This window comes from Copidosoma floridanum, unplaced genomic scaffold, assembly GCF_036245765.1.
Source record: "Copidosoma floridanum isolate Cflo_tuat_1 unplaced genomic scaffold, Cflo_Japanese_pri ptg000020l, whole genome shotgun sequence".
NCBI lineage: Eukaryota > Metazoa > Arthropoda > Insecta > Hymenoptera > Encyrtidae > Copidosoma > Copidosoma floridanum.
This window is the reverse complement of record NW_028321897.1, coordinates 2,686,289-2,712,369: the sequence shown is the minus strand read 5'-3', so window position 1 is coordinate 2,712,369 and position 26,081 is coordinate 2,686,289. Positions and strand designations below refer to the sequence as shown.

The following is a 26,081-nucleotide window of genomic DNA, read 5'->3' as shown; positions in this document are numbered from 1 at the left end:
GTTATTGGCATGGGTACCTCGCAAGTAAAGTTTACGTAGCATCATGCAAACAAATGAGTGATTGACAATACTTATCGATGAAACATTACTGAACCATTCCGAGCTGATTCTTATAATTGATTAATTAAGATCAAACAGTTTTTTATTTTTCATCCTAATGAAACTCGTCTTGCACCTATGTTTTTTTTAATACAAAGAATTTATGAATTAAATACACAACGTGGACAGTATTTGTTAATTTAAAAAAAATATTGGTTCTACGTTGTTTACATTATTCAGAGGTTTCACCTTACTGAAAAAAATTTTTTTGTTTAAACAGCAGAAATTGAAACATACGATACATAGTGTATACAATTAAATATTTCGGTACATAGTGTTGTTTATTTACAAGTTGCAAGAATATTTTTATAATCACGAGTTTTAATATTTCAGTAGAAAAAGTAAGAGAAACAATTTAGTAAAAAAATATCAGATTGCAACATGCATTTTAATCTTCATTTTTTACTTTTCTACTGAAGTACGCAATTCGTACATTCAAGTGCTTAAATTATTCTTTGAATATTAACATCTCTTTCTTTTTCATTTAAATTTTAGTTTTATGTAAATACGCGTTTGATCAAGAATACACGAAATTTTATATAAACTTTCGTGTTCAACCAATGAAAATAAAAGAACCCAATACGTGAACTACGTAAAATTTGAACTAAATTATTGTTTCGACAAAATGTTTCTGAAAAATTTCATCGATATCTAAACCGTAATTGTGATACCGGCCGGCAGAACTAGCTACCCTTAACATAGAAAAAAAAAATCATCACTCCAATGAAAATTCAACGGTACATACAAAGTTACTGTCCTTCGTATTATTTACACGCAAACTTCATTATACCAGTACAAATGAAAAAAAAAAAAAAAAAAAAAAAAAAACATACCAAACTAACTCCACCTAACCCTCTGATGTTAATCATAAAACTACGTTCAAGAACTCTATGCACACACTCACAAACAGACAGCCAGACCCAACACTGGGCAAAAAAAGGACGAACCAATGATTCCAGGGGATCAGGGAGGAAAAAAAAACAAACGTCGGAATAAATTTCGTGCATACAGTCGCCGCCTTTCCCCCTTCCCGACTGGGAAAAAACACACGCTGCCAAACCCTCACTGTGCTCGGCGCAAAACAACGAGATCCAAGATCGACCGCGCAAAAATGCAAATAGCCCCACGTGTGTAGCTCATATCCGAGCGCGCACGCATGCATATGTATTGCACGCCAGGGGTAAAGGGGGTGCTGGGGAGGTATAGCTAGGGTGGCCTATTTTCCGAACTCGAATTCGCCGACGCGTGTGCGATTTCCATTTCCAGGGTCCCAGAGCGTCGGAGGTGTACCAGAAGAGCGGCAGGGATAGGGGGGCGAAATGGAGTGTCCCCGATTAGCTGACGCGTTGTAGGTACATATACACGTGTGGGGAACTGGATGCACCGCTACTGCCGATTGACGAGATGCTTTCAAAACAGTAGAGCTGCCGCTGTACTGGCTGGTCCTTGTCTCCGTGTTGTGGGTGTATTTGCTTACTCTGATGGGCCGCTTTTGCTTCTATTGTCCATCGGGGGTTGGGGAGACGGCTGTTGTTTTTTTTTGCTCAGAATGAAATGTTGCCGCTGTGTTTTTTGGTAGAAGGGGAAGAAGTCCAAGGAAAATATGACGAACTGAGCTTGTCCGTGGCCGGATTTTTTGACAATTTTTACGCTGTTCGAATGTTTTTTTCTTACATCTGTTGCAAAACTGATTGTGGTACATAGATTTGGTTTGTGTTGTTTGTAAATATAATTAATTGTAGAGGTAAAAGCAAAAAATTCAAAGTTGATTCGTCATTTTCTCATTTGTGTTTATTTCTTGAGTAATTTACATATGCGCAAAATTTATTTGCACATTTTGTACGTACAAGAATATATAGCACGTGCGATCGTACGATAGCCCCTTCATATGATTTAGAGAGGATGGGCCGTTGTAGATAGCTAAACGATGGATTTGTATCGAAATTCACTTTCGCAGAGTCATCATTCGCAATTACCTCTGAATACTTAGTTCTGTTGAAATTTACTCATTCGCGATTAATTTATTGGAGTGTCAGATTCAAAAATCACACTGTAACTCTACGAAAACAATGTTTTTTTTTTCCAGTAGACTAAACTAGTTATTTTTTACGTATGTTGGGTCACAGTATTATTAACATATTTCGTCAAAGTTCAATCCCAATGTCTCCTTTTAAAAGCAAAAAAAAAAAAAAAAAAAACCCAAGGAAAATGACATAATTTCAAGAGTCCAACCAGTAAAACTAATGCATTTTCAAAAAATTGGGCTAAACTTTTAAATGTTATGAAATGTTGTGACCCAAAACATGCAAAACATGGTTAGTCCAAGCCACAAGAATAAAAATTGTATTTTGGTATTTTCCTATCTCGAAAGTTTGATGGTTTTAAAGTGAAGTCTCAATAGCATTATTGGCTACTGACTACGGGCTAACATTTGATTTGTCATTGCCATAAAAAAACGGTATTTTTGAATATATTTTCCCACATGAAAATTCGTGGTGTTATTGGTTGAGATAAATTATTCAGTTTCAAAGTGGAAACATTTGTAAATCAAATTTTGAAAAAATAAAGTTACAAAATAAATTGAATTAGTAGGTTTATATACTTGCATAGAGATAACAAAAGTTGTCAAAAAAACTATTTATTGGCTTACTTTTTCGAATAATTATCAAAAATATTAGGATTTGATAAAAGTTCAGGAGTTGGCGCGCAAAGCGGCCGGGGCAGTGGCGAAGGGCAGAGCCCCCTAGTATACAATTTAAGTAGATCTTTAAAACAAATGGTAAAATTTTCATTACCTCTTCATTCTCTCAAACAATACACGTCTGTTTATAATCATATATTATCAAATTAACTTATTGTAAAATATATTGACGCGTAAATACGCTTCAAATGCATAGCAATTCCTTTAGATTTTTAAAATTTTTGTACTTGCAAGTGGCATTTGTATCTTTCTATTAAATAAAAAGAATATCCTATACCCAAAATTAATGTTTCAGCAGCCGAGCTTTTTTAATTTTTGAATTAAACTCAACTACAAACAAAACAAACAATAAAACACAATAAAACATACACTATTGTCACGTAAAATATGATCTCCAATAAGTTATAAATATTTTTTATCATTAATATCAAACAACTTCAAACACCAAAGCACCAAACACACTCTTCGCATTAGAAAAAAAAAATTCTCCCGTAACCATGAAGAAAAAACCCAATCACCTCGCTCCTACTATATATAGACACCCCATTATACACCCTCTGAAACCCAAGTCACGCGTGCCTACTGCGACCCACGTCGCGCCGAAGAGGTATTTTAACAATTCCTCCCGAGCCCGTTTGCCCGTCGATTTAATTGCACGCTCCTTTTCCCCTGGCCCTTTTTTCCTTTTCCCGATTTCAATTCCAGCGTCGCGCTATATACACCGGCCAGCCGACACTTTCCGTTTTCCCGACACAATAACGCGCAACGCGACCGAAATCCAATTACCCAAAGCCCTCCCGAGAAAGATAAAGGAGGAGCAAAAAAATGACGCGGATTAGCGCCCGCGTTTATTGCGGCCTGACGGATCATGCAAATCGAGACGCGCCTTCGACGACTGCACCCCCGCGTAATTGTATACATGTATGGGCTTTTATATCGGCGATGCTTTAAATCCCCCGGCATTATCGGCCACCGCCCGTCTACGCTGGGCACTGTGGTGCTGCTGATTGCTTTTTTGCTCTGTTGTCCGTGGGATTGATGAAATTTGCCCATTCGGATGGGCGGGGATTTGTTGCATGAATTTGTATCTCAATTAATTTTTGGCTTTCTTCTCCTGGAGTTGCCGATGAATTGGTTCTGAATATGAATACTTCAGTCCACGGAGAAGATCATGTGTACTCATTCGCTTGGAAATCATCGAAAGTTGCTGGAATGTTTATCTTTTTTTTTTTTTTTAACTGATCAAGACTTCTGTTTTACTCACTATGAGTAAAAATTGATAAAAATTTGATGTTTTTGTAAAAAAACTTCAATCCCTCTTGCATTTTTTAGCAAAAAAAATAGGAAAAGTTAAAAAATGGGTAACTCGTAATTCTTTGTAAGTACAAACTTTTTTTTGTTTCCGAAAGCATAAAATAAATAAACCTACATACCAAAAAATATGATACAAAACTTTTTTTATCTTTAATATGCTTCCGAGTGCATTTTATTTTGTTTACCATTCATAAAAACTTGAAAGAAATTTTTAAAATGAAAAATTTTTGGCTTACAAAAATACGTATAAACTCTGAAATTAAAAATATAATGGACAAAAACTAAAAACAAAAACCTATCAAAACTCACTCTATCCACCAGTAGCCCAACTTAATCCCAAAACTTTATCGTTGCTTAATTTTCCATTGCATAAAAATCACCGCACATGAAACTCCACGATCTTTAATGATCTAACGTACAGGTGTGTACCAAAAATTATCATCATCCCGTCTACATAACCTAAAAACTATTTCCTAAACAACCTCCCATACACCCTCAAACAAGCAACTCGTCAGAGCATATGTACAAAGCGCGAGGGTTGCTCAAAAAAGAATAACCAGTTCAAAGTTAAATGAAGTGACGTTTTCCTCTCGACGAGAAAAAAAAAAAAACAGGCGCCGGTAACTTCATTGTCGGACATTCACGTGGTAATTAAAAGCTACCGCCCAGCCTCCACGGGTGCGTATACATACAAAGTCAAGTCCCTCGACAGTACAGTGGGAACAATGCTTTTGAACATTTTTCAGGCGAAGCTCCCTCCCGAGCTCACGGCCACTTGTGTTTGCTACCTGCGAACAATGGAACCTGGGAGGGTGGGGTCACGATCGTCTCCCAAGATGCTTTTGAAAAAAGTTAAGGCAAAGCCTGGCACGGAGGAAGGAAAATTCCGGAAAAACAACGAGGGAAATGGAATAATGAGAGAAAAGGGTGTGTACGAGCTGAATGGAAAACAGGAGCTTGAGGAAGGGGGAGGGGGGTAAAAGTAACCGGAACGACGGTACGTGGAAAACAAGAGAAAGAACAAAAGAAAGAGCCCTGCAGGAAATGGGTGGCGGAAGAGGAGGGGGGAAGAAAAAAAAAAGGAAAAAAGTTGAAAGTGGAAAGACATAAGGTTTACGCGAAAGAGGAAACGAGAAAAAAGGGGGAAAAAAAGAGAGATAGGTACAGTTGCACTGTGTTGCTCGGGATGGCAGAAAAAGGAAAAAAAGGGGGGGCTGGGGGGGGGCGTCCATTTGTAGCTTATTTATTTGTCAGAGCGGAATTAATTAGGTGTCGAGTTTGCGCGTCTGCGCAGGACTACGTACACTTGTTCTTTTCCCTTCGCCCGAGTGCTCTGTATACAATACACACTGACCGTCTCGGGGAGCAAAGCTGATTTATTAAAACTCGACTGCAGTTTTAATTAACATCGCGACGCGCCGTGGCATACAATTTTCGCTTTCTATCTTTCTCTTGCCGGGAGCTTTGATTCCTTGTTTTTTTATTTAGTTTTTTTTTTTTTTTTTTTCTTTTTGGCAACGTGGATTTCCGCGCAAACTTCACCACCGCGAACACGATGCATTAATTGTACGTACCATTTCGCGGAAATTTCTAATTTTCACGCTCGTAGTGGTATAATATAACTGCAAAGGGCCGCGTGTATGTGCTTTTACGAGTTCTTTAATTAAAATCGTTACAAATGGAGAACCAGAGGGAAACAGCCCACAATGAAAAGGTCACGCGTTTTTTACGCTTCACGGCTCGGTGGCGTTTTATTGGTGATTGATCGCATCGTTATTATTGTACGGCGTTTATTACCATTTTGAAATTAATACCAGGACTACCGTTACTGAATGTAGCAATTAAAAGGCGCTTTCGCATCGAAGTATCATTTTGTACTGAACCAATGTTCTTTTTGGTGTGTGATTTTTAATATTAAAATTAAAGACCATGAACGAGTCATGAAAATCAGTGTATGAAAGAAATCAATTACATTTTTTTTGCTTTGTTTTGGAAGTCAAAAGTACAGTAGGGATTATTTAGTCTACAAAACCGTTTGATAGTATCTATCCCATTCTATCTAAATTAGTCCAAAATTTAAATCGTTTAAAAGTTTACGTATGTCGAGATTTCATGGGTGGGATGGGAAAAATATGATTTTTTCGAGATTGAAATCTTACTTTGACTAATATATAAAGCAAAGTCGCTAAAACCGTTGTAACCGCTAACCGCAAAAACTACTGAACCAATTTTGCTGAAATTTCTGATTCTTGACACTTCCTAGATGGTTTTAGTATAGTTTTTATCTTGAAAAAGTTAATAACAGTAGCAATAAATAAGCTCAAAATTTTGCAAAAATACGCCAGCTTTTCACTTTAGTTCAGTAGGTTCTCGAAGCCGAGACGGGGGACGCTAGTTTAAGTATACGAACACCTGAACAAATGATTCAAACTTTATTGACGATAAAGACAAAGTATATTTCAATTTTAAACTCTACAAATTATGTAGGTACAAGTCAAATCAGCAATTTTAATGAAGCACATATATTATATGTATTAAAAAAATTCATGCATTCATTTGAAAGGTTATCGTGATTTTTTTCTACAATGAACTATGATGAACCAAAATTTTAATTAAATTTTTATATGATTCGTAAGTGTTACATAAATTATCACATTATAAAATAAACTAAAATAATGTAAAAAAAATTTTGTTTCTAAAGATTCCATGGTTAAAATTACATTAAATGAGCTCGTATTAAAAAAAAAAAAAAAAAAAAATTCACTCCATAAGCAATAGTAGATTTTACTACATAAGCTCTAAGTATGACCTCCTTCATAAGAAAAATAGGATTTGCCACATTCAATTTGACTAGAGTTATCCAAAAGTCCCTCGATTCTGCTTCGTAAGTCCCTTAGGTGTCTGGATAACCCCTATGGAGATGGAGCTTGTGAGACATAAACCACTACTTTATACAAGAGTTGATGAAGTTATTAAACGACTATTTCGAAATCTAAAATCATTTCTATAAATCTTACATTACGGTATATTTATTAACATGTTGGTGGAGCGTTTCGTTAGATACTTATTCATTTCACCTTTCGATTTTCTTTATGCTTTAAGTAAAGGCTCAAATAAGTCTTATGTTTCATGTAATTATATACTTTTCTATCATTAAGTAAAGAATTCAAACGTAATTTCATACACGTATCCCATATTGCTCTAAATGCACTGGAAAACAATCTAAAGGAGAAAGTAGGGTACAATGAGCTTCGTAAGTCATTCCATGGTCTCGATTGTAATCAAACGAACCTTTTTTTTAAAGACATAATATACATCAAATACTCCCCGTTATACTTGTGAACCGTAAAAGTTTGTGATAAATCCGTACGAATCATGTAGTACATTCATTCACACAAAACAAGAAATGTTTAATTGAATATCAGCATTGGTACATTGTATACAAAAATGATCAAGAAAAAAAAGAAGAAGCCCATATTGCTCTAAATGCACTGGAAAACAATCTAAAGGAGAAAGTAGGGTACAATGAGCTTCGTAAGTCATTCCATGGTCTCGATTGTAATCAAACGAACCTTTTTTTTAAAGACATAATATACATCAAATACTCCCCGTTATACTTGTGAACCGTAAAAGTTTGTGATAAATCCGTACGAATCATGTAGTACATTCATTCACACAAAACAAGAAATGTTTAATTGAATATCAGCATTGGTACATTGTATACAAAAATGATCAAGAAAAAAAAGAAGAAGCCCATATTGCTCTAAATGCACTGGAAAACAATCTAAAGGAGAAAGTAGGGTACAATGAGCTTCGTAAGTCATTCCATGGTCTCGATTGTAATCAAACGAACCTTTTTTTTAAAGACATAATATACATCAAATACTCCCCGTTATACTTGTGAACCGTAAAAGTTTGTGATAAATCCGTACGAATCATGTAGTACATTCATTCACACAAAACAAGAAATGTTTAATTGAATATCAGCATTGGTACATTGTATACAAAAATGATCAAGAAAAAAAAGAAGAAGCCCATATTGCTCTAAATGCACTGGAAAACAATCTAAAGGAGAAAGTAGGGTACAATGAGCTTCGTAAGTCATTCCATGGTCTCGATTGTAATCAAACGAACCTTTTTTTTAAAGACATAATATACATCAAATACTCCCCGTTATACTTGTGAACCGTAAAAGTTTGTGATAAATCCGTACGAATCATGTAGTACATTCATTCACACAAAACAAGAAATGTTTAATTGAATATCAGCATTGGTACATTGTATACAAAAATGATCAAGAAAAAAAAGAAGAAGCCCATATTGCTCTAAATGCACTGGAAAACAATCTAAAGGAGAAAGTAGGGTACAATGAGCTTCGTAAGTCATTCCATGGTCTCGATTGTAATCAAACGAACCTTTTTTTTAAAGACATAATATACATCAAATACTCCCCGTTATACTTGTGAACCGTAAAAGTTTGTGATAAATCCGTACGAATCATGTAGTACATTCATTCACACAAAACAAGAAATGTTTAATTGAATATCAGCATTGGTACATTGTATACAAAAATGATCAAGAAAAAAAAGAAGAAGCCCATATTGCTCTAAATGCACTGGAAAACAATCTAAAGGAGAAAGTAGGGTACAATGAGCTTCGTAAGTCATTCCATGGTCTCGATTGTAATCAAACGAACCTTTTTTTTAAAGACATAATATACATCAAATACTCCCCGTTATACTTGTGAACCGTAAAAGTTTGTGATAAATCCGTACGAATCATGTAGTACATTCATTCACACAAAACAAGAAATGTTTAATTGAATATCAGCATTGGTACATTGTATACAAAAATGATCAAGAAAAAAAAGAAGAAGAAGAAGAAGAAGAGGAGAATGGAGTACTAGCTATATTATTTTCTGTGTAATCGATGACTGCCAAAGTGCTATTTCCATTTTTTAATCTTCAGGTAACTGGTACATATCCAGGTACAGTCCAGTTCACATTAGTTTTTCGATTTTAATTTCTACCTTAGTGATAATGTTACTACTATTAATCTTTTCAACCTTTGTGTATCTCTCACTATTCTAAAGTCGTTTTCTCGTTCATGCTTTTCTTTCATAATCTCATTTCCATGTCTCCATTCTAATCTTGGTTGGTAGATTTCTAATCCTAAGCATTTATGTTTTGTAATTCCCTAACTTTGGGTTCAAAATTAAAATTGAAATTCAAGAAATATAACATAGAAATAAACAAACTTCATCAGGGCAGAGCCAAGACGCAAGTTACCAGTTCAACCCTCACAACTATGTATAACACAAGGAGGTGCATATTACGTATCCCACAAAGTGCAAGAATCGCCGATTGACCAATCGACCCTATCATCTGAATAAGCAATGAAGACGCCGAAGCTACAAACGAGCCAAAAATTCGGATGTTTCGCTACACTGCGTATAAGCCCGACCCAGCTTTAATATTCCAACAACTCCGAGAATTGTTCCACATAAAGAGAGGAAAAGAGGCACAATAGAACCTGCAAGGGCGGCTTGTCGGCAGGTGATTAGGCGCGTATAGGCTTATATTCCCGCGTGTACCTACCTGGCAATAGACGTTTTTCGCGTGTGACCCACTTTTGGGTTGGCTTTTTGCTCAAGTGCGGGTATGCACCTGTGCTGGCTTCCATTGTTTATTTCCGAAAGGGAAGGAAGTTAGCGAGTGGAAGTTAAGGGTGAGTGGGAGTATGGTTGCAAAGCGGAGAATCGACGGGGCACAGCAGCACGGGGTGAGAGGCGACTACGTCAGCTACTCCCGTGGGGTTTTAGTGTGTATGAGGGGGAGGGGGGGGTGGCATTGGATGGTGAAAACAACAACTTGCTAACTTAGCCTCGAGCAAGGGCCTGATCAATCTTTTGCGTGATTGAATTTCGTTAAGGACATGTTTTGACTACGAGCACATCTCAGGTGGCGCCGCCAATGCTGGAAAATTTGGTACTGAACTCTGGCGCCACCTGAGAACGATGTGCTCGTAGTCAAATATGTGTTTTTGTCGAACTTCGCCTCACTGTGCGTTGTCAACGTAATTTCATGTTTACCTGGATATATTTTTGTCTTTTAATTACTTACCGTTGATTATGTACTTTACTCTGAAATGAAATTCATGTAACACACGAAAAATACTAGCCAACTTTATGTATAACTTTATGATAAATACGCTCGTAGTTGAATCAAAAAAAATTTTAACTTTTTCCACAACAATTTTTTAGAAAAACTTTATATTTCTTGCGAATTTTACTAAAGAAACGTAAGGTGAATGACCCTATTCGTAGAACATGTCCCTATTCGTGGAACATGAGAAGTCATGTATTAGTCGTGCAGTTTAGTTTACTTAACAGAAAAATCATGATAGTTGTATATTTTATGTATCTTTATGAATTCAAAAGAAACCTTTTATTGTTCATAAAATAATAGAACAATATTAAAGACACTTCCATAAATAAGGACGATGTTGAATATAACCTATCTTAATAACCATATTTAAAAATTTTAACAATGATGATCAATTCATAGAGCACCAGCAAAAATCAAAATTTCTACCATTAAATCTTACAATTGGGAAAAAAAAATTAAAGCAGCAATTATAATAGGGACATTTACATTATAGGATATTAAATCATCACACGATTTTATTTTAAGAACATTCTCAGGGAAAATTATTTTTCTTAGAAATTCGTTAAGATTTTGACTGAGTTTAATAGATTATCATCAAAAAATTAATAAACTTGTTAACTATAGGTATGTTTTACGTAACATTTACTTTGTCACATTTTTTGCATCATAATATGATTATTACATGTATTATAATAAGTACCAATGATTTTACTACATGAAATCCATAAGTTAATTGCGGAATGTCCTAAACAAGTTTGGTAGATCAAAGTTACTGTATCACAAAAAAATTTAGTTTTGTCTCGAATCCTCTCCATACCATTAATACGCCACAAGTAAAAATCATATACCGGAACGAAGAAACCCGGGGAATCTCGTCGAATTCCGGTGTCTCGTCCACCCCTGAAAGATAACGTTGTTTACCTATACACGTAACCTCATATATTTCCCATGACCGAGATGCCTCCCGAGATTTCCCCTTCTCCTCTCCAACAATCCCTTACTCCCATAAGCCAACCCGGCGGCCCCTTGCATAACCAAAATCGCCCAGCCCATCATCGAACTCTAGCAATTTACAAGTTTCGAAGCATCGGCCCCCGCAGAGTAAATATCCCTCAAACAGCAGCGACGACCCCTTCCCCCCCCCTCCTCCACCTCTTCGCCTCCACATAGTTTGCCCAGGGGGTTATGAATCGGATTCCTCGACGTTTTAGACCGATGACAGGGTGAGGTGGCATATATCTCCCGTTCTCCGGCTTCCCACCGTATAGATGTGATTTTCTCGTCAAGGGTAAGCCAAAGGAGCCATATCACGACTACGTACCAACGATTACGGGATATCTGCCGCGACGACGTATATCCACGTACGCGTGTATCGGCGAGGAGGGTAGCATATGAGCATATTGTACACAGATGAGGATCTTAGACAATGGCTGCGGCGCTGCTACTCATCACGGGGTTCTCTTGCAAGCAGGGGAATCTATATCGACTACGATGATCCGAGTACTGCAGGTAGATGCGATATGTTTTCCGAGCGCTGCGTTAATTTCGAGAATCCTGTCGAGCACGACTTGAGTGACGCTCATGGCCGCACGAATCTTCGATCTACATACGTGGTAGCATCGATGCTACGTGTATATGATGCTCGAACGTGTTGAGGGTGGTATATTTAGATTGTGTGGCTGGTGGATCGATGTACGGTACGAGAGTACAACAAGTTTAGATGGTTCGTGGTGGTTGTACATCGTATAGATAGATTAATCAATTGAGCATCGGTTCGGGGCTTTGTTTTGATTGGGTGTACGAGGGATCATCCAGAATTTTGTCTTACGGGAGGAAGAAACGTTACTTAACTCTTGGGTAACCCACGTGATCCAGTATGTTTTTTTTTTCCTTTGCTTTGATAAGTTGTATCAATTATAACTGAACTGACAACTGTAGATGAATTCTGCACAACCCAGTGTTTATTAAATTTCTAATGGGGCCAACTTGGGAGACAAGATATTTACAATTCAAACTATTCGTTTGTACAATAAGTTTAGCTGTTTTTTTAAAACATCTCCAAGCAACCTCATGTAACCCAGTTTTCTTATACTATCAAATACCCATGGTTTTTGAGAGTCAGTACCATAGCATGAAGCGCCAAACCTACATAAATTACCTTTATATTTATAGAGGAAATAGTCAAATGCGTGGGGAGCTTCTATAAAACAACTCAGCCAATCTGGTATTATGTATAAATAAATGATGAGGCAATAAGCGAACCTGAAAACTTAAAGTAGTCGAGTCCAAATATATCCAAGCATTTTTTAATTTTAATCAAGGAAAAGAAACGTGACAGACAAGTAATTCAAGCAAGTGCACTTTTGTACTGTATAAGTCAATTCCACATTATTCTGTCACCCGTTTATTCATTTATTTATTTCGAACAAGGAAATTACTTTCTATTAGATTAAATGTTTTAAAAGTAAGTGGGCAAGGATTTTGAAGTTTGATTGCTTGGAGTTTTTAAAAGTTTAACTACGTAGAAATGACTTTTTAGTCTCGAAAAATGGTTTCTCGTTAATTGGCCTGAAATTGGCTGCCATATTGTTTATAATGTATTGTGCCATAATATATTGTTTATAATTGTTATGTTATTAGATATTTAATTATTTATTGAAACCATACCCAACTAACGTAGGTATACTCATTCCAACGATAATTGCACCACCGTCGTACACAATTATCGTTTCATAAAAGGTAAATTTATATTTATAATTATATCATCTGTCATATAATTTTATAGAAGTATAAGAACTTCTTACTTGGGTACCCACGCACCCACTGTCCACTGATTTTTATTCATTAACATAATAATTTCTTATCATAACACAAAGTGAGCTTTTTATTTATCTTGGCAATATCCTACTTGGGATTGTCACCTAAGACATAGTAGTGGAACACACAACAATAAGTACATCATACGTTAAAACGTCAAATATATTAGTAAGCTTTCACAAAGTGTAACATCGGCAAGCCATCAAATTAAAACCCCTCGCGTCACACAAACTAACCCCCCCAATCTCTCAGCTACAACTGACAATCTCCACGCATCTAAAACTTTCACCAAAAAAAAAAAATAAAAAAATAAAAAAATAAGAACCAACGAGAAGCTTTGCGAACGATTCCACCACAGCGTCGCCTAATTATCCCCAGTTGCTCATTAATTATCGCTACGAGGAGGAGCTTCTCTCTCCTGATGGAGCCCAGACTCCCCGTAAACAAGCTCTTGTTCGCCGAGATTTAAGGGCCAGCACTCATCCCGCGAGTAAATTTCTTTCCCTCGGCAGACGACATTAGAGCCGCTGGCGCTCGCTCAAAATTAGATTAGCCCCGTGGAAGCTGCGCTCTCTCTCTCAAGCGATCGTATAAGAGGGGCGACCCTGCTCACTACATATTTTGCGAACACCACGAAAATCGCACACATAGTACACACATGCACCCGCTCTCCTTCGACTTCGCTAATGCTAACACTCGCGCGCGTTGTTTAATGAGTTATAATCAGCCGGCAGCCGAGAGCGTAGTTTAATGGTTTGTTCGACCCTCCCCCGCTCGTATATATACTTACCCATATATAACGTCCGGGATACCTTTTCCAACCCCCCCCCTCTACACCGTACTTTCTCTAATAAAGTTTGATTCACTCCCTCCTCCCGTGATTCCCGCAATGTTCGTACTATTATATATACGTACACTTACGTCTTGACTTTTCGACATAAAATGGCACTGACGCGCACGTGGTGTGTGGCTGTTCATTTTGTTTTGACACTGACAGCAGGAACCCGAGGTTTAATTGGGCAACGGAGAGATGGTTGGCTCTTTGTTTTCTCTGCAATCGGGACTTGGTGGATGGAATGAAATTGCTTGTTTGTACGAGATTTGAGGATTTGATGGGTGTTTAAGGTTTTGAAGGCATTCGCTGTTGCATATGGTTTTAAAAATCGAAGAGGAACTCAAGTAGTAAGAGAACCGTTATGAGGCGTATTGTCGCAAGGGCATAGTGACGCTACAATAGGTGTGCTCGCGATCCCTAGTGGTTTTGTTCGGTTTGGTCTAGAACTTTAGATTTTTAGGGTAAAACAGCAACAACAAAAAATATTTATTATCGGTCGGTCTCTCTGGGACCAATCGAACTTAATCAACGATAAAGTGCTTCCTGCAAAACTTGCATTAAATTTTTCATTCATTCGCGAAAATTGTCGAGCATTTTTATCCAATACGCTCGATGAACCCCTTGTATATGTTAAGTAAAAAGTAATTACAAAAATCCCTCAAGTGTCGAAACAGAAATCGAGTACAAACAGAAACAACAAAAAACACCCGCGTATCGGCCATTTTTCGCGTTGACGCGATCGAACGAAAAATCCCTCCACCCGCGCGAAAAGATCAGTCACTCGGAATCGTTTCCGTCGCCCGGCTTATACAATAAGCCGTCCATGTCTGCCAGACTGAACATTAACGGCATCAGTAGCAATATGAAACACGACGTAAATTCAGTGCAGTACCCGTACATGTATGGTATATATACACAATCCAAAGCGATAGCGCGTGTCACACGATCGTGGAGACCGAGTGCAATTTCGCGATGTGAGCACCTGACGCAGGTGTATACGTTACGCCGATGTCGCGCAATATGTACCTCAATCGGCGCGAGCGTTTTGTAATTGAATCGAGAGACGTGCGCATACCTGCCGTACATTACCGTTGCGAGCCGAGCTTCGTAATCTAATGTCGCACTGCCGAGGCTATCAGGACGCGAAATTCGCGGTATCGAGGGCACCGTTACAGGTGAATGTTTGCACTAAGTTTGTTACTTGCGCCGATTTTACGCTTTGTTTGACGTTTTCAGTCGCGATGTACACCACGAGTGCGCTTTCGAGCGTGGCCCTTTGTTTTTTTTTCGTGACTGGAACTTTTGTTGTTTGAATCGTAAATCTGGAAACTCGACGGTTTTATTGTTCTGCAGGATGATTACGTCGACCCATTCGGTTGGGCGTACAAATGCCACTTTGGTCATTGTTACCCGTATCGACAGACCTATACTTATTACCTACTTTCATCAGCAGCCAACGATAACCGATTCCAATCGCTAATTTCAACCACTATTTTTTATCGCTAGTTACTTTTTTTTAAGCTTTCGTTATGATTTTGGTTATTATCATTATTATTATTTATTATTATTATTTTTAGTATTCTTATAATCATTATTATTATCCTGCGATTTGATTCAGCTTACTTTTTTATTTTTCGGTGGCATGATGGATGGAGTGTTGTAATCCGTTCTTAACCTACTTTTACATTCAATAAAAAAATTTTTTCTGAGAGATTTACGTTCAATATATAGAGGAAAAGTTAATAGAACGTAATAGTATAACTAAAATGTCTTTTTATTGATTCCTAAAAATTAAAAATGTCAGACTTCAAGTGCATACTATTAATCATTTTCACTGGTCAGACATCGATCGTCTTACCACACTTGTCTGCCTCTACTTAATTTTTCAGGCGATGAAATCTTATGTTACAATTAAAATATACAGTGGGGTGTTTGGTTCAACTAAATAAATCAAAATTTTATGTAAAAAGTTAAAATTAAAAGAAATTTACGAAAAAACTACCAACATACGCTTATGTTAATTAACTAAGACATAAAAAATAAATTATCTTCTAACAAATGTAAAACGTCAACTCATACGTTAAAAAATAAAACCAAACTAAGTAATTTTGATCCTTGACTAGTAAAAAATGCAAACCTAGTATTAAGTACATTAATGCCTCGTTACGTCGTAAGAGTATATTAAAACGTTAGGGCAATATTTCAAACTATTTGATGTGAGATATACATAATTATAATACCAGTAAAAAGTCAAAATTACTTAATTTCGTTTTGTTAATGTACGAGTACAAGACAGTATATTACTACGAGTGTCACGCAAAAAGCGTAAAATTAAATTAAATTTTCTATATTTACCAAAATTTGCATAATTTCACAAAACATTTCTCGTATTTTTACAATAATTTAAATAGTAAAAGTCGCTTCTGCTTTAGAAAAAAAGTTTTTTACCGAGTCTAAATAAAATGTATCACTATTCATAATTGATAAGAGCAACAGTCACACAACTTTCTAACCTACAAATTTTTTTTAATAGTATAATATATGTAGTTATGCAAATCGGTGATTGTTTAAATTTTTATTTTGAATTCCGCTACTAAATGGCGTATTTTTACGCTTTTATTTTAACATATTTTAATCTCATTCAAGCTTCCGAGCGAAAATTGATGACGATTGTTCGCGGATATTTCATTTCTACTTCCGCCACCCTATCCCCTTCACTCTCGTTAATACAGTCATTTTAAATCGCTTCGTCGGGTTTAATTAAAATCCTACTGCTTCTCTCATTTTGTGTACCTGGAAAATGCGTCCGAGTGCTCGTGCCTCCGTTCTGACGCTGCGAAACTCCAGCCCTGGAACACAAAGTTCAAACGTGTAACGCGCTCGGGATGACATAACCTATTTGGGTAATTAAATCGCGAAACGCGACAGGCTGCCTCACAAGTTATTAATGGGTGGAAAATGACATGTCAGCCTCGGACACGTTATACGGTGATCTTTTAAATAAAAATGGAGACCTCCTATCTCTTCGAATTGACGTTTTCAAAGTGACCAAAATGCATCAATTGATTCTAACGAGTGCATGCAGTAGCAATATTGTCGAGCGTGAGCATATAGAATGAGATACTTTACTCGATTACTAGTTCAGATATAATTTTAATTCTCTGCATTCGAAATTATCCAAAGAAAAATTGACAGAGCTTATCCAAGTTGGGGAGTGGGGACTCATGACGTCAAAATTCACATTCAAAAGGTATTTTCGTCAACTCTTGTTCATAATGCTTGAAAGAAAAAAATTACGTGTTCAATATTTGACCAACCACGTGAATGTCCCCATCATAAAAAATTCTATATTTTGGTGCGTGCTCTCGGCCATCGCTCCCGTCTTCAAACTCATCTCTCTCAAACTCAGTAAAGCTCATGAAAACGGGACCAAAAGTTTCTCTAAAAACGAAAGTATATTCCATAGCTATCGCATCCACTCGGTAATTCGAGGAACGACTCGTGCTTACCCGTTACTTTGGTCTTTCAATTAAGCGAAGTGAAGTCTCCAAGCGCCGTTAAGGCGCAAACGTTCTTCGATATAATTGGATTTCATCAAGACTACGTACACACGACGGATTCCGCCAGGGGACGCGCTCATCCTTCCTTTTTGTTGGGGCTTTTTTCCCTTCTTTTAATTCGAATATTTTTTCCTTCACCTCTCTTCATCCGTTGCACTCGTGTGATTCCCCTCGAGATTGAGGGTTACAGAACAAACGATTTCGGATGGCTTGCATGCTGTAGTCGATTAAAGGAAAAAAAAAAAAAAAAAAAAAAAAAAAAAAAAAAAAAAGAAATTTGCAACTGTAGCCTCTGTACGCCGGAAATTGGAGAAAGAAAAGGAACGAGAAAACGAAAGTGATACCACGGCACACACGAGGCAGGTGCAATGTAGCTGGAAAGAGCGAGCGAGAAGAAAAAAAAAAAAAAAAAAGTGTCGCTCGGATAAACGAGAGGCGTGGAAACCAAGCGCGGAAGCAAGAACAAAAGCTTGATGCGGTGGAGGAGGCGTGTGTTTGCGGGTTGGTGTAACGAGTGGGAAAAACGAAAAAGAGCCGGGGCGTCGGAGTGAAAAGGAAAATTGGAAAAAAGGGGCGAATGCGAGTGCAGGGGTGTAAGATGGGATCGGAATAGTGTGGTTCTGCTCGATTGCGAGGAGATTTACGTGCGTGTCGTTGTCGGGCTGTACATACAACGTGGATCCTGAAATAAAATCAAAGGACTGTGCGGTAGCTCGGACCTGTAACGGGATCCTTTGCAACGAGCACTGTATTGTAGTGTCTGGGAGGAAAACCGATGTTGCTGTTGCTTATGCTCGCTCAATTTACCAATGTGTTTCTCCAGGGGGTCGTCAAAATATTTAAGTTTCCGTCCATTTTTTTTTTTTTTTACGAAATCGAATAACTTCTGTTCTTCGATGGTGCCAATCTCTTTGAAATTTCATAATTATTTAGAAAATTTTTTTTCTCTGTAAATTTTCGTTAAAAACCAATGTACGCTAAAACCCTAATTTTGTTAAAGGATCCCGCACTAACATAATGGGATTGTGGTTCCCAATGAGAAGTTCTGAAATTTTAATATGATATAGTTTAATGGAATTAACAAAAAAAAGTAATTAAGAAGGAATTTTAGTTGAGAGTTGAAACGTACACCAAGTAGGGTTATGATATAGTTGTACACACGCGGTATCTTAATTCGTTCCCTGTGAGATTTCTGGCGTGTAGCAAAATTTTTTCCAGTATGTGGAAAAACCTTTGCCACACACCTTTTTCGCACACTGTGCAACAAAAAACCTTTGACACATACTTTTTCCGTACATTATGCGGGAAAATCAATTTTTCACACTAAACATAGTGCAGAAAACACCTATTTTCCACACACTATTACGAAATAGTAGTTTTCCTACGAGTTTGAAAAGTCTCTGTTAGCGAACCGAGAGGTTTGTGGCCCGAGCCGAAGGTGAGGTCCGTAACGAGGTTCGTAAAGGAAACTTTTCGAACGAGTATCGGAAAACTGCTTTTTTGCCTGAGGAAGTACCAGCCTCTCAAAACCACCCGAGGGCGGAAAAACAGATTTTTAACCAATTTAAAACACTTCCATAATGTGATTCTTCGACTGAGCGAAGCTAAAAATAATTCATATTTTTAAAGAAAACGTTTTTCGCTATAGTTTTTTTAAAATAAGTTTCAGTTGGACTGAAAGTAGACCGAATTTTTTCAAATTTCAATACCACAAAGGTTGTAGAGTTTTTTTTCAGACACACCCTAATACATCTCAATGAATCCTCATCGGATTTTGATTATAAAGGACTATCCAGCTATACAATTGATTTAAAATGCGTGAACGATTTCGCTCTATTTGCATCAGGGTTCGTGGTAACGTGGTTACCGCAATCCATTCGCTTGCTCAAATTTGCGTCGCCCCTATTTACACGCGGCAACATTGGGGTGTTATGTTCTGCAGTTGAGCAACAAATGCATTAAATATACAGTCTGGTGTATTTTACATTGTCACCAGCCTCCGTGATACAAAATGTATTTACTGCAATCTATAACTAAAAATCAATTTTATCTCAAAATAGAAAAACGTGCCGTCCAGTCACATTCTATAAAAATTTTACAATAAAAATGACAAGAAGAACTCCTATGTCCGCAAACCGCATAATATAAAATCGATTCAAATGAAAAATACTTACTTATGCCGTATTCAGAAATTGTAAACCAAAATTAACGCAAAGTGTCACGAATCCATTATTTAAAACCTCTCCAATCAAGCGCGAAGCACTCGGAAAAGAGCTCCATACACATTCCGGGTGTTAATCATCCATTATTCAATCGAATGGTACTCACCATCGTTTTTTGAAAACGTTACACGCAAGATTGAATCTCGAGGCTGTTTCGCAACAGTCTGTTATGCACACACAGAGAGTCGAGGATGTAGGGTGAGAGACCCGAAACTCGAATAGAGTTCCAAATGGCTTCACGGCAGACCGCTGATAAATGGCTTGCGATTACCATTCTGTCGACCGTAACCGCGCAAGTGAGGATTTCCTCGCCTATACACGTACGTTTCGGCTCGTCGTGCAAACCCTTTGCTAGATGGGATTCGGCGAGTCTTGCCTGTATGATTTTCTTTTCGCCTATATCAATTTGTTTGAGTGCCCGTGCGTAATGTGTCTGGTTGCGTGACGTGAGATTGGTACGAATTTGTGAGTGATTTTGGATCGATCGCTGGTAGAAAAATTTTGTTTGCTCTATTTCCCGCTTTACGTGTTTGCCTTTTATTCATTTCGTATTTCATGATCATATGTTGTCGGTAGGATAACGTGGATCATGAGAAAATTTTTTTTAGTTCTGATAGTGATTTCCTGTGTATTCTTCTATATCGCTCCATCATTAACGAATCAGGATTGATTTGTTCTATACGATTGATATGATGCTGTAACCACTTTACGTGCCAAATAAATATTTTCGTGAATTTTTTGGCCATTCTAAAAAAAATACAGAAAAACTTTCTTTGATTAAACTACGTTATTCTTGTTTAAGTATTGATAGACGTTCAAACACGTGTTAATACGATAAAAAATAATTTTTACACGACAAATCCAATAAAAAGTCTACAGATAACCTAGTATGAGTGTTTGCATGATCAATTATTGTAATATTCTGTCTAGCTATATTTATACGACCAAGTTATTCTAATCACGTAAAACCCTGTCCTAATTGCAAGGCGTTCGATTTAATTGTACAAGCACGGCTCGTAGTGATGGATAATTTATCACGAAACATGTACTAAAAGGTGGTAATTACGTATAGAACGTTGATGAAAATAATCCAAGTGACCACTCGATAATTTAGTTTCACGTGAATTCGTAATTGAAATTTTATAGGTATATTCATACGAGTCAACAACAATCATGCTCCAATAAAGATCCGCGACCGAAAGTTTTACTGCAATAAATTATAATTTGAGGGTTTTAAAGCCAAAGTCTGTTAAAGCCATGGCCGTTCATTAAGTCCCAACTGTGAAAACTTTCCACTGCTGCGTTATCTCTTTGAGTAAATCCTTTCCTCCATCGTCATATACGCACATAGCCCTCTCTCACCCGACCGATCTAAATGCCTTTTAGAAGAAACCTCATACACCGGCTGAAACTTATAAAGGGCTGTCTTGCGCGTGAAGCCGCGACGAACGAGAGGAAAGAGGAGCAAAAGTAGAGATGATAATAACAATAAGTGATGCGAAAGTGCCGATTCGTGTACCGAAATTGCCGTGGTGTCTAAGTGTGTATAATGGTATACTAGGTAGATGGAAAAGACGGGAATGAGGCAGAAGGAGATTAGGTGGATGGAAAAGCTACGGTGGCGCGCTGAAGCGGTGATGGTAACTTTTAATTTGTGGATCAAGCCGGAACCCGCGAAAGTTCATGGAAGAACGATTACAACTTGGGACATCGAGAAGACGCTTCGTGGCCCACGCGAGAGTGTTTGCATGTGCATACGCGTTGAATGGTATGACGAAGGGCCTGGAGATAGAGACGAAGAAACGGGAAAATAGCTTGGATTATTAATCGCGTGGAAGATTTTACTAATTTCACTGAGAATAAGGTATTGTCGTACACGGGGATGAAATTATTTGAGCCTTTATTCAGCATAATTAGGAATCCTTGATATGAAGGAATTGAATCATGCATCTACGGCATTTGTGTGCTTGGATAGTTTCTTTAAACTCGAGGTTAATACAGAGTTCTCGATACAATTAAACAAAACTTGTGATAACAATAAATAAACAAAACATACATCGAATTGAAAAATATGTATATCCGATCAAGACCGACACGTATACTATCCATATTTGGTACAAGCATCCATTGAGCATGGATTTTTTGGACTGTCCATCTTGCTTGGAAAAAAATTTTAAAAAGAAATCTCCGTCATTAAGCAATTTTTCTTGGTCATCATAGATGGCTATAAGAATTTATAAATTCTGTGTTATATTATATTCGTCAATCTCACGTACATCCATTGCTACGTTTATCCCTACCTCTACCATCTTATCCTTTTTTATCTATTCGCTAGGTAAGTTGGTTTAGAGGAGATAAGAAAATCGATCGACGCGCTCATGGAGACAAAAATATTGTTAGCTCCCGGAACACTGAAGCCTAAATTCTGTATACGGTTAACTTTTTTCTCCTGGACCTTAAAACTTGACACTATTTTGACCTGTTACGTGCGCAAAATTTGTAGATTAAGAAATAAGGAATCCATGTAACTGCATTTGATAAAAATATTTACAATAATAGTTGTGTTATGAGTGATTATGACATAGTAGAACGAGTAAAATAAGAGGTATCATTCTCTTTGTCTCCTACTGCGCAAGCGCAGTGCATGTCAGTTGAAAGTCCTGCAGGCACTTTCGTGGTTACATGAATCATCACACATGGAATTATAATAACTGAATATATCCTTGTCAAATATGACTATATTAACTCCTTTTTTACTTATCTACAACTCTTGCTAATACTGTTAGTCAAAAGTGTCCTTTGACTTTAAGATTTCAGTGAAATGAGTTGTACGGTTTTTGCCTACTTTATATACAGAGCTATATGATCTTTCCGAGAGCTAGCCCCGTTTGAAACCATCAGAGGTTGCTAGCAGCAATTTACATAGCGAATAATCTCCCTCTTTCATCAACGTATGCGAGTCCTTCGTGTGGGCCCCTAATCCGAACTCAACGCCAGCCTCTAGCACACCCAGGCCCGTATCTGGTTAATGGAAGGATCTCTCTGATCAAACCATTAACCTCACTGTACTTACCGTTTCAAATTGATAGCGAGAGTACCGACGAGCTGGCTAGGTGTTGATTTTCCTTAGAAAGGAAGCACCTGGAGATTCAGACATCTTCCACAAAAAATTCACTAATCATCTTATATATTTCGGCATCCTTGGTACGCACCCTATCGGAAAAGCCTGAGAAAAAATCTTGATATTTTTCGAAAGGTTTCAAACCCACGATCCCCTAAGTCTTTCCAACTTGGAGGGTAGCATACTATTCATCGGAATTTTAATACAATTCCTTCTTCTAAATTTGTTGCTCTCATGAAATATTATATCATTTCATAAAAAAATAGCAACGCACTGTACTCATTAATCCTACCCATGGGTATGAGTATTTCGACCTTCCAATAAAAAAAATAAATTAAAGTACGTAGTTAAGATTGAAAAGCGAGAGATAAATAAAAGCTTGTGGGTGGATTAGCTCTTACAATGGCTGGTAGTTTTATTGAATGATATAACTGTTGGCTCGTAATAGTGAGTTATAGATTGCTATACGTTAAAAAATACTGGTGTGCCAATAAGTTTAGAAGAACGATGGCTGGAGAAAATCCGATTCCATAAAGAGTATAAAAGATAAAAGTCACCATACTGACTCCCTCATTTACCATCCTTAATTAACCTATAACTGAGAGAATTTATAGGTTAAGTAGATTCTCAAAAGTTCGATTATTTCTATGACTCATTGAAATAAAAATAATAAAGATAGAAGGGCTTGTTAACGGTTTCCACAAGAAGTGTTACAGAAAGTACCAAATAAGTATGAATATCTAATAAACCCAGAAAAATATTGTGAAAAATCTTTTTTTAAGTATTTTAGTAATTATTGCTAAATCTAAGTGGTACATAATGTACCAGGAAGAAACGATAATTCTTTCCCGGACATAATAAAAATTACACCTGGTTTCAAAATCGTTACAACTCCTGTCATACTGAGAGGCATCCCTCAAGAGACCCATATCCCTTTTACGTGTTACTAAAAGTAGTGTATAAAATCACCATTAAAAAAACGTTTCAAAGTCTTTATTCAAATATACGATCTGCAACCGAAAAGTTCCTCTAGTTTATACTTTGCCCAAGAGATTTATATAAGATTACGACCGAGCAATCTGTAATTCATCCATGGAGGCATAAATTCGTTTCATCAGTCTAACGCGGATCGAGCAAATATGTCACGTCATCCCAACTGACGCATTAGAGCCGTTTTGCTCTTGAGTTTGCGAACAGAAATTGAATCGATTCGACCAATGTATTTGGACTAACCTACTTAGCTGACAGCTGGGAAACAAAGTGTCCCTAAGCTCGTACGTCACTTACCTAACTTCAAAATTGGTACTTGACGGGGAGGAATTTTCTGTCCCAGAACACTCAGATAACTATCAGCCACTTGCTACTTGACACTCGCTCATAAAATATGATAATAGAATCTTAAATCCCTTTGTCTAAAAAAAATGAGGAGACATTAGTGGTGGATCCATAAATTCTCGAGCTCTGTCTTTTTTCCATTACACACACTTGGAGGGTACCAAAAAAGGTCCATTTCCCCCCGTAGTTGAACTTCCATAGTCATCTTAAAACTCAAAACATCAATTACGCCACCACGGTAATTAGCGACGATTATTATCTCTAATAACGGTATCGCTCCAAGTATCGTATGAAAGGAACAAAAGAGCCGCTGAATAAAAAAAACATGCGAAACAGGTCCTTTGGCAACGGAAAAAGCAAGCCGTTGCCCGAAAAACTCTGGCGTCATCGTCCACTCGCCCCTTTTCGTCGTTAATGAGCTTATACCACGGTGGGCGCAAGTTTTTAATCACTTCTACGTGACTGGCGTTTCGCGCGTCGACTCAACGGGGTCGGGGGTCGGCCAGCAGCTGTTATTGTAAGCTGTTTATAAGGTATCGCTGTCGGTAATTAATTGTTTGCTCAAATTAAAAGCTTCGCCCGTGGCTCTTCACTCGCTCGACTTTGGAAATATAGCCAATAAGCTTTGGGATTAAAAAAAGGGAAAGAGTCGGGGGTGCAAAATGGAACTGGAGGGGAAGCTGTGTCTTCTTGTAATTACCAACTTTCCGGAGCCTCTAATTAAAGCTTTGTCGATGGCATGCAGCCGACGGACGCTTAATGAGTCTCCCTCTCTGCCTTGCCGTGGCTATAATGTAGAGTCGAGGAGTTTCCAAACTAATGCTGATGTCTTGTTCAACTAGTTGTCAGCCCTTCTCGTTGTCGTCTTTACTCATTTCTAAGAAGAACCACCTCGAGATTGAAATGTTTTTGCACGATTACTTTTTTTTTTATGATTGACTTGTCAGACTGACAAGGTGTTGTTAATTGGTGGTATTGTTCCAGTTGCTTTACGTTCATGTTACTGTAAGGAACAATTATTACAATACATTAACTTTATAAGAAAAATAGTCTCGCTCATATTAGTTTATTACATGATTCGTTAAAATGAAAGGGAACATTTTAATAGATAGTCTTAACATCGATAACTTACCAATCTTTTGTCAAAACAAAGCTTCAGAAGAGATAAAAAAAGAACTTTAAAATTTACATCAAGTACAAGTAGTTACAAAGTGGTGTATTTTTCAAATCAGTTTTGAAAACAAGTAATAATAATTAACTACTCATAAATACTTTTTATCATGTAAAAATCTTAATTGTTTTAAAGGATTTTTTTTGCAAATAGGAAAAAAGAATTTCAATATATTCTTTAATAATTTTATAAAATTACTAATACTGTTCGATATTTACAGGTCATCAATGGTTGAAGACAAATCTCGACGTGATACCAGAAACCGGTTGGTCTGTCGATCCTTTCGGTCACGGAAGTACAATGCCATACTTGCTAAAATCTACGGGCGCCTCCGGTACAATAATTCAGCGTATCCACTACGCCTGGAAGCAGTGGTTTGCCAAAAAGCAGTACGGTGACTTCTTCTGGGTTCAACCATGGGATCAGAGCGGTGCTTCTGACATGCTTACGCACAACCAACCCTTTGATATTTACAACATCAAACATTCATGTGGTCCACACCCACACGTCTGCCTCAATTACGATTTCCGGAAAATTCGTAACGAATACACCGAGTATTCAGCTAAGGCCGTGGACATCACGTCGAATAATGTCAAAGCCATGGCTGAACAGTTGCTCGAGCAATACTTCAAAACTGGTTCGTTATTCCTGCACAACGTTGTTGTTATACCGTTGGGTGATGATTTTAGGTGAATATTTACTGTTATTCATTTTTTTTTTTTTTTTTTTTTTTAACAAT

The 26,081-nt window shown here is 37.3% G+C and overlaps 1 protein-coding gene across 1 annotated transcript in view; it reads left to right on the top strand.

The window, feature by feature from the left end:
• The window catches only part of alpha-Man-IIb (alpha-Mannosidase class II b), a 196,778-nt gene that overhangs the window by 167,150 nt on the left and 3,547 nt on the right, over window positions 1–26,081 (top strand). The window contains exon 6 of the mRNA XM_014359271.2: window positions 25,563–26,031. Coding sequence (XP_014214757.2) covers window positions 25,563–26,031 — 469 coding nt within the window. The remainder of the gene's footprint in view (window positions 1–25,562; window positions 26,032–26,081) is intronic.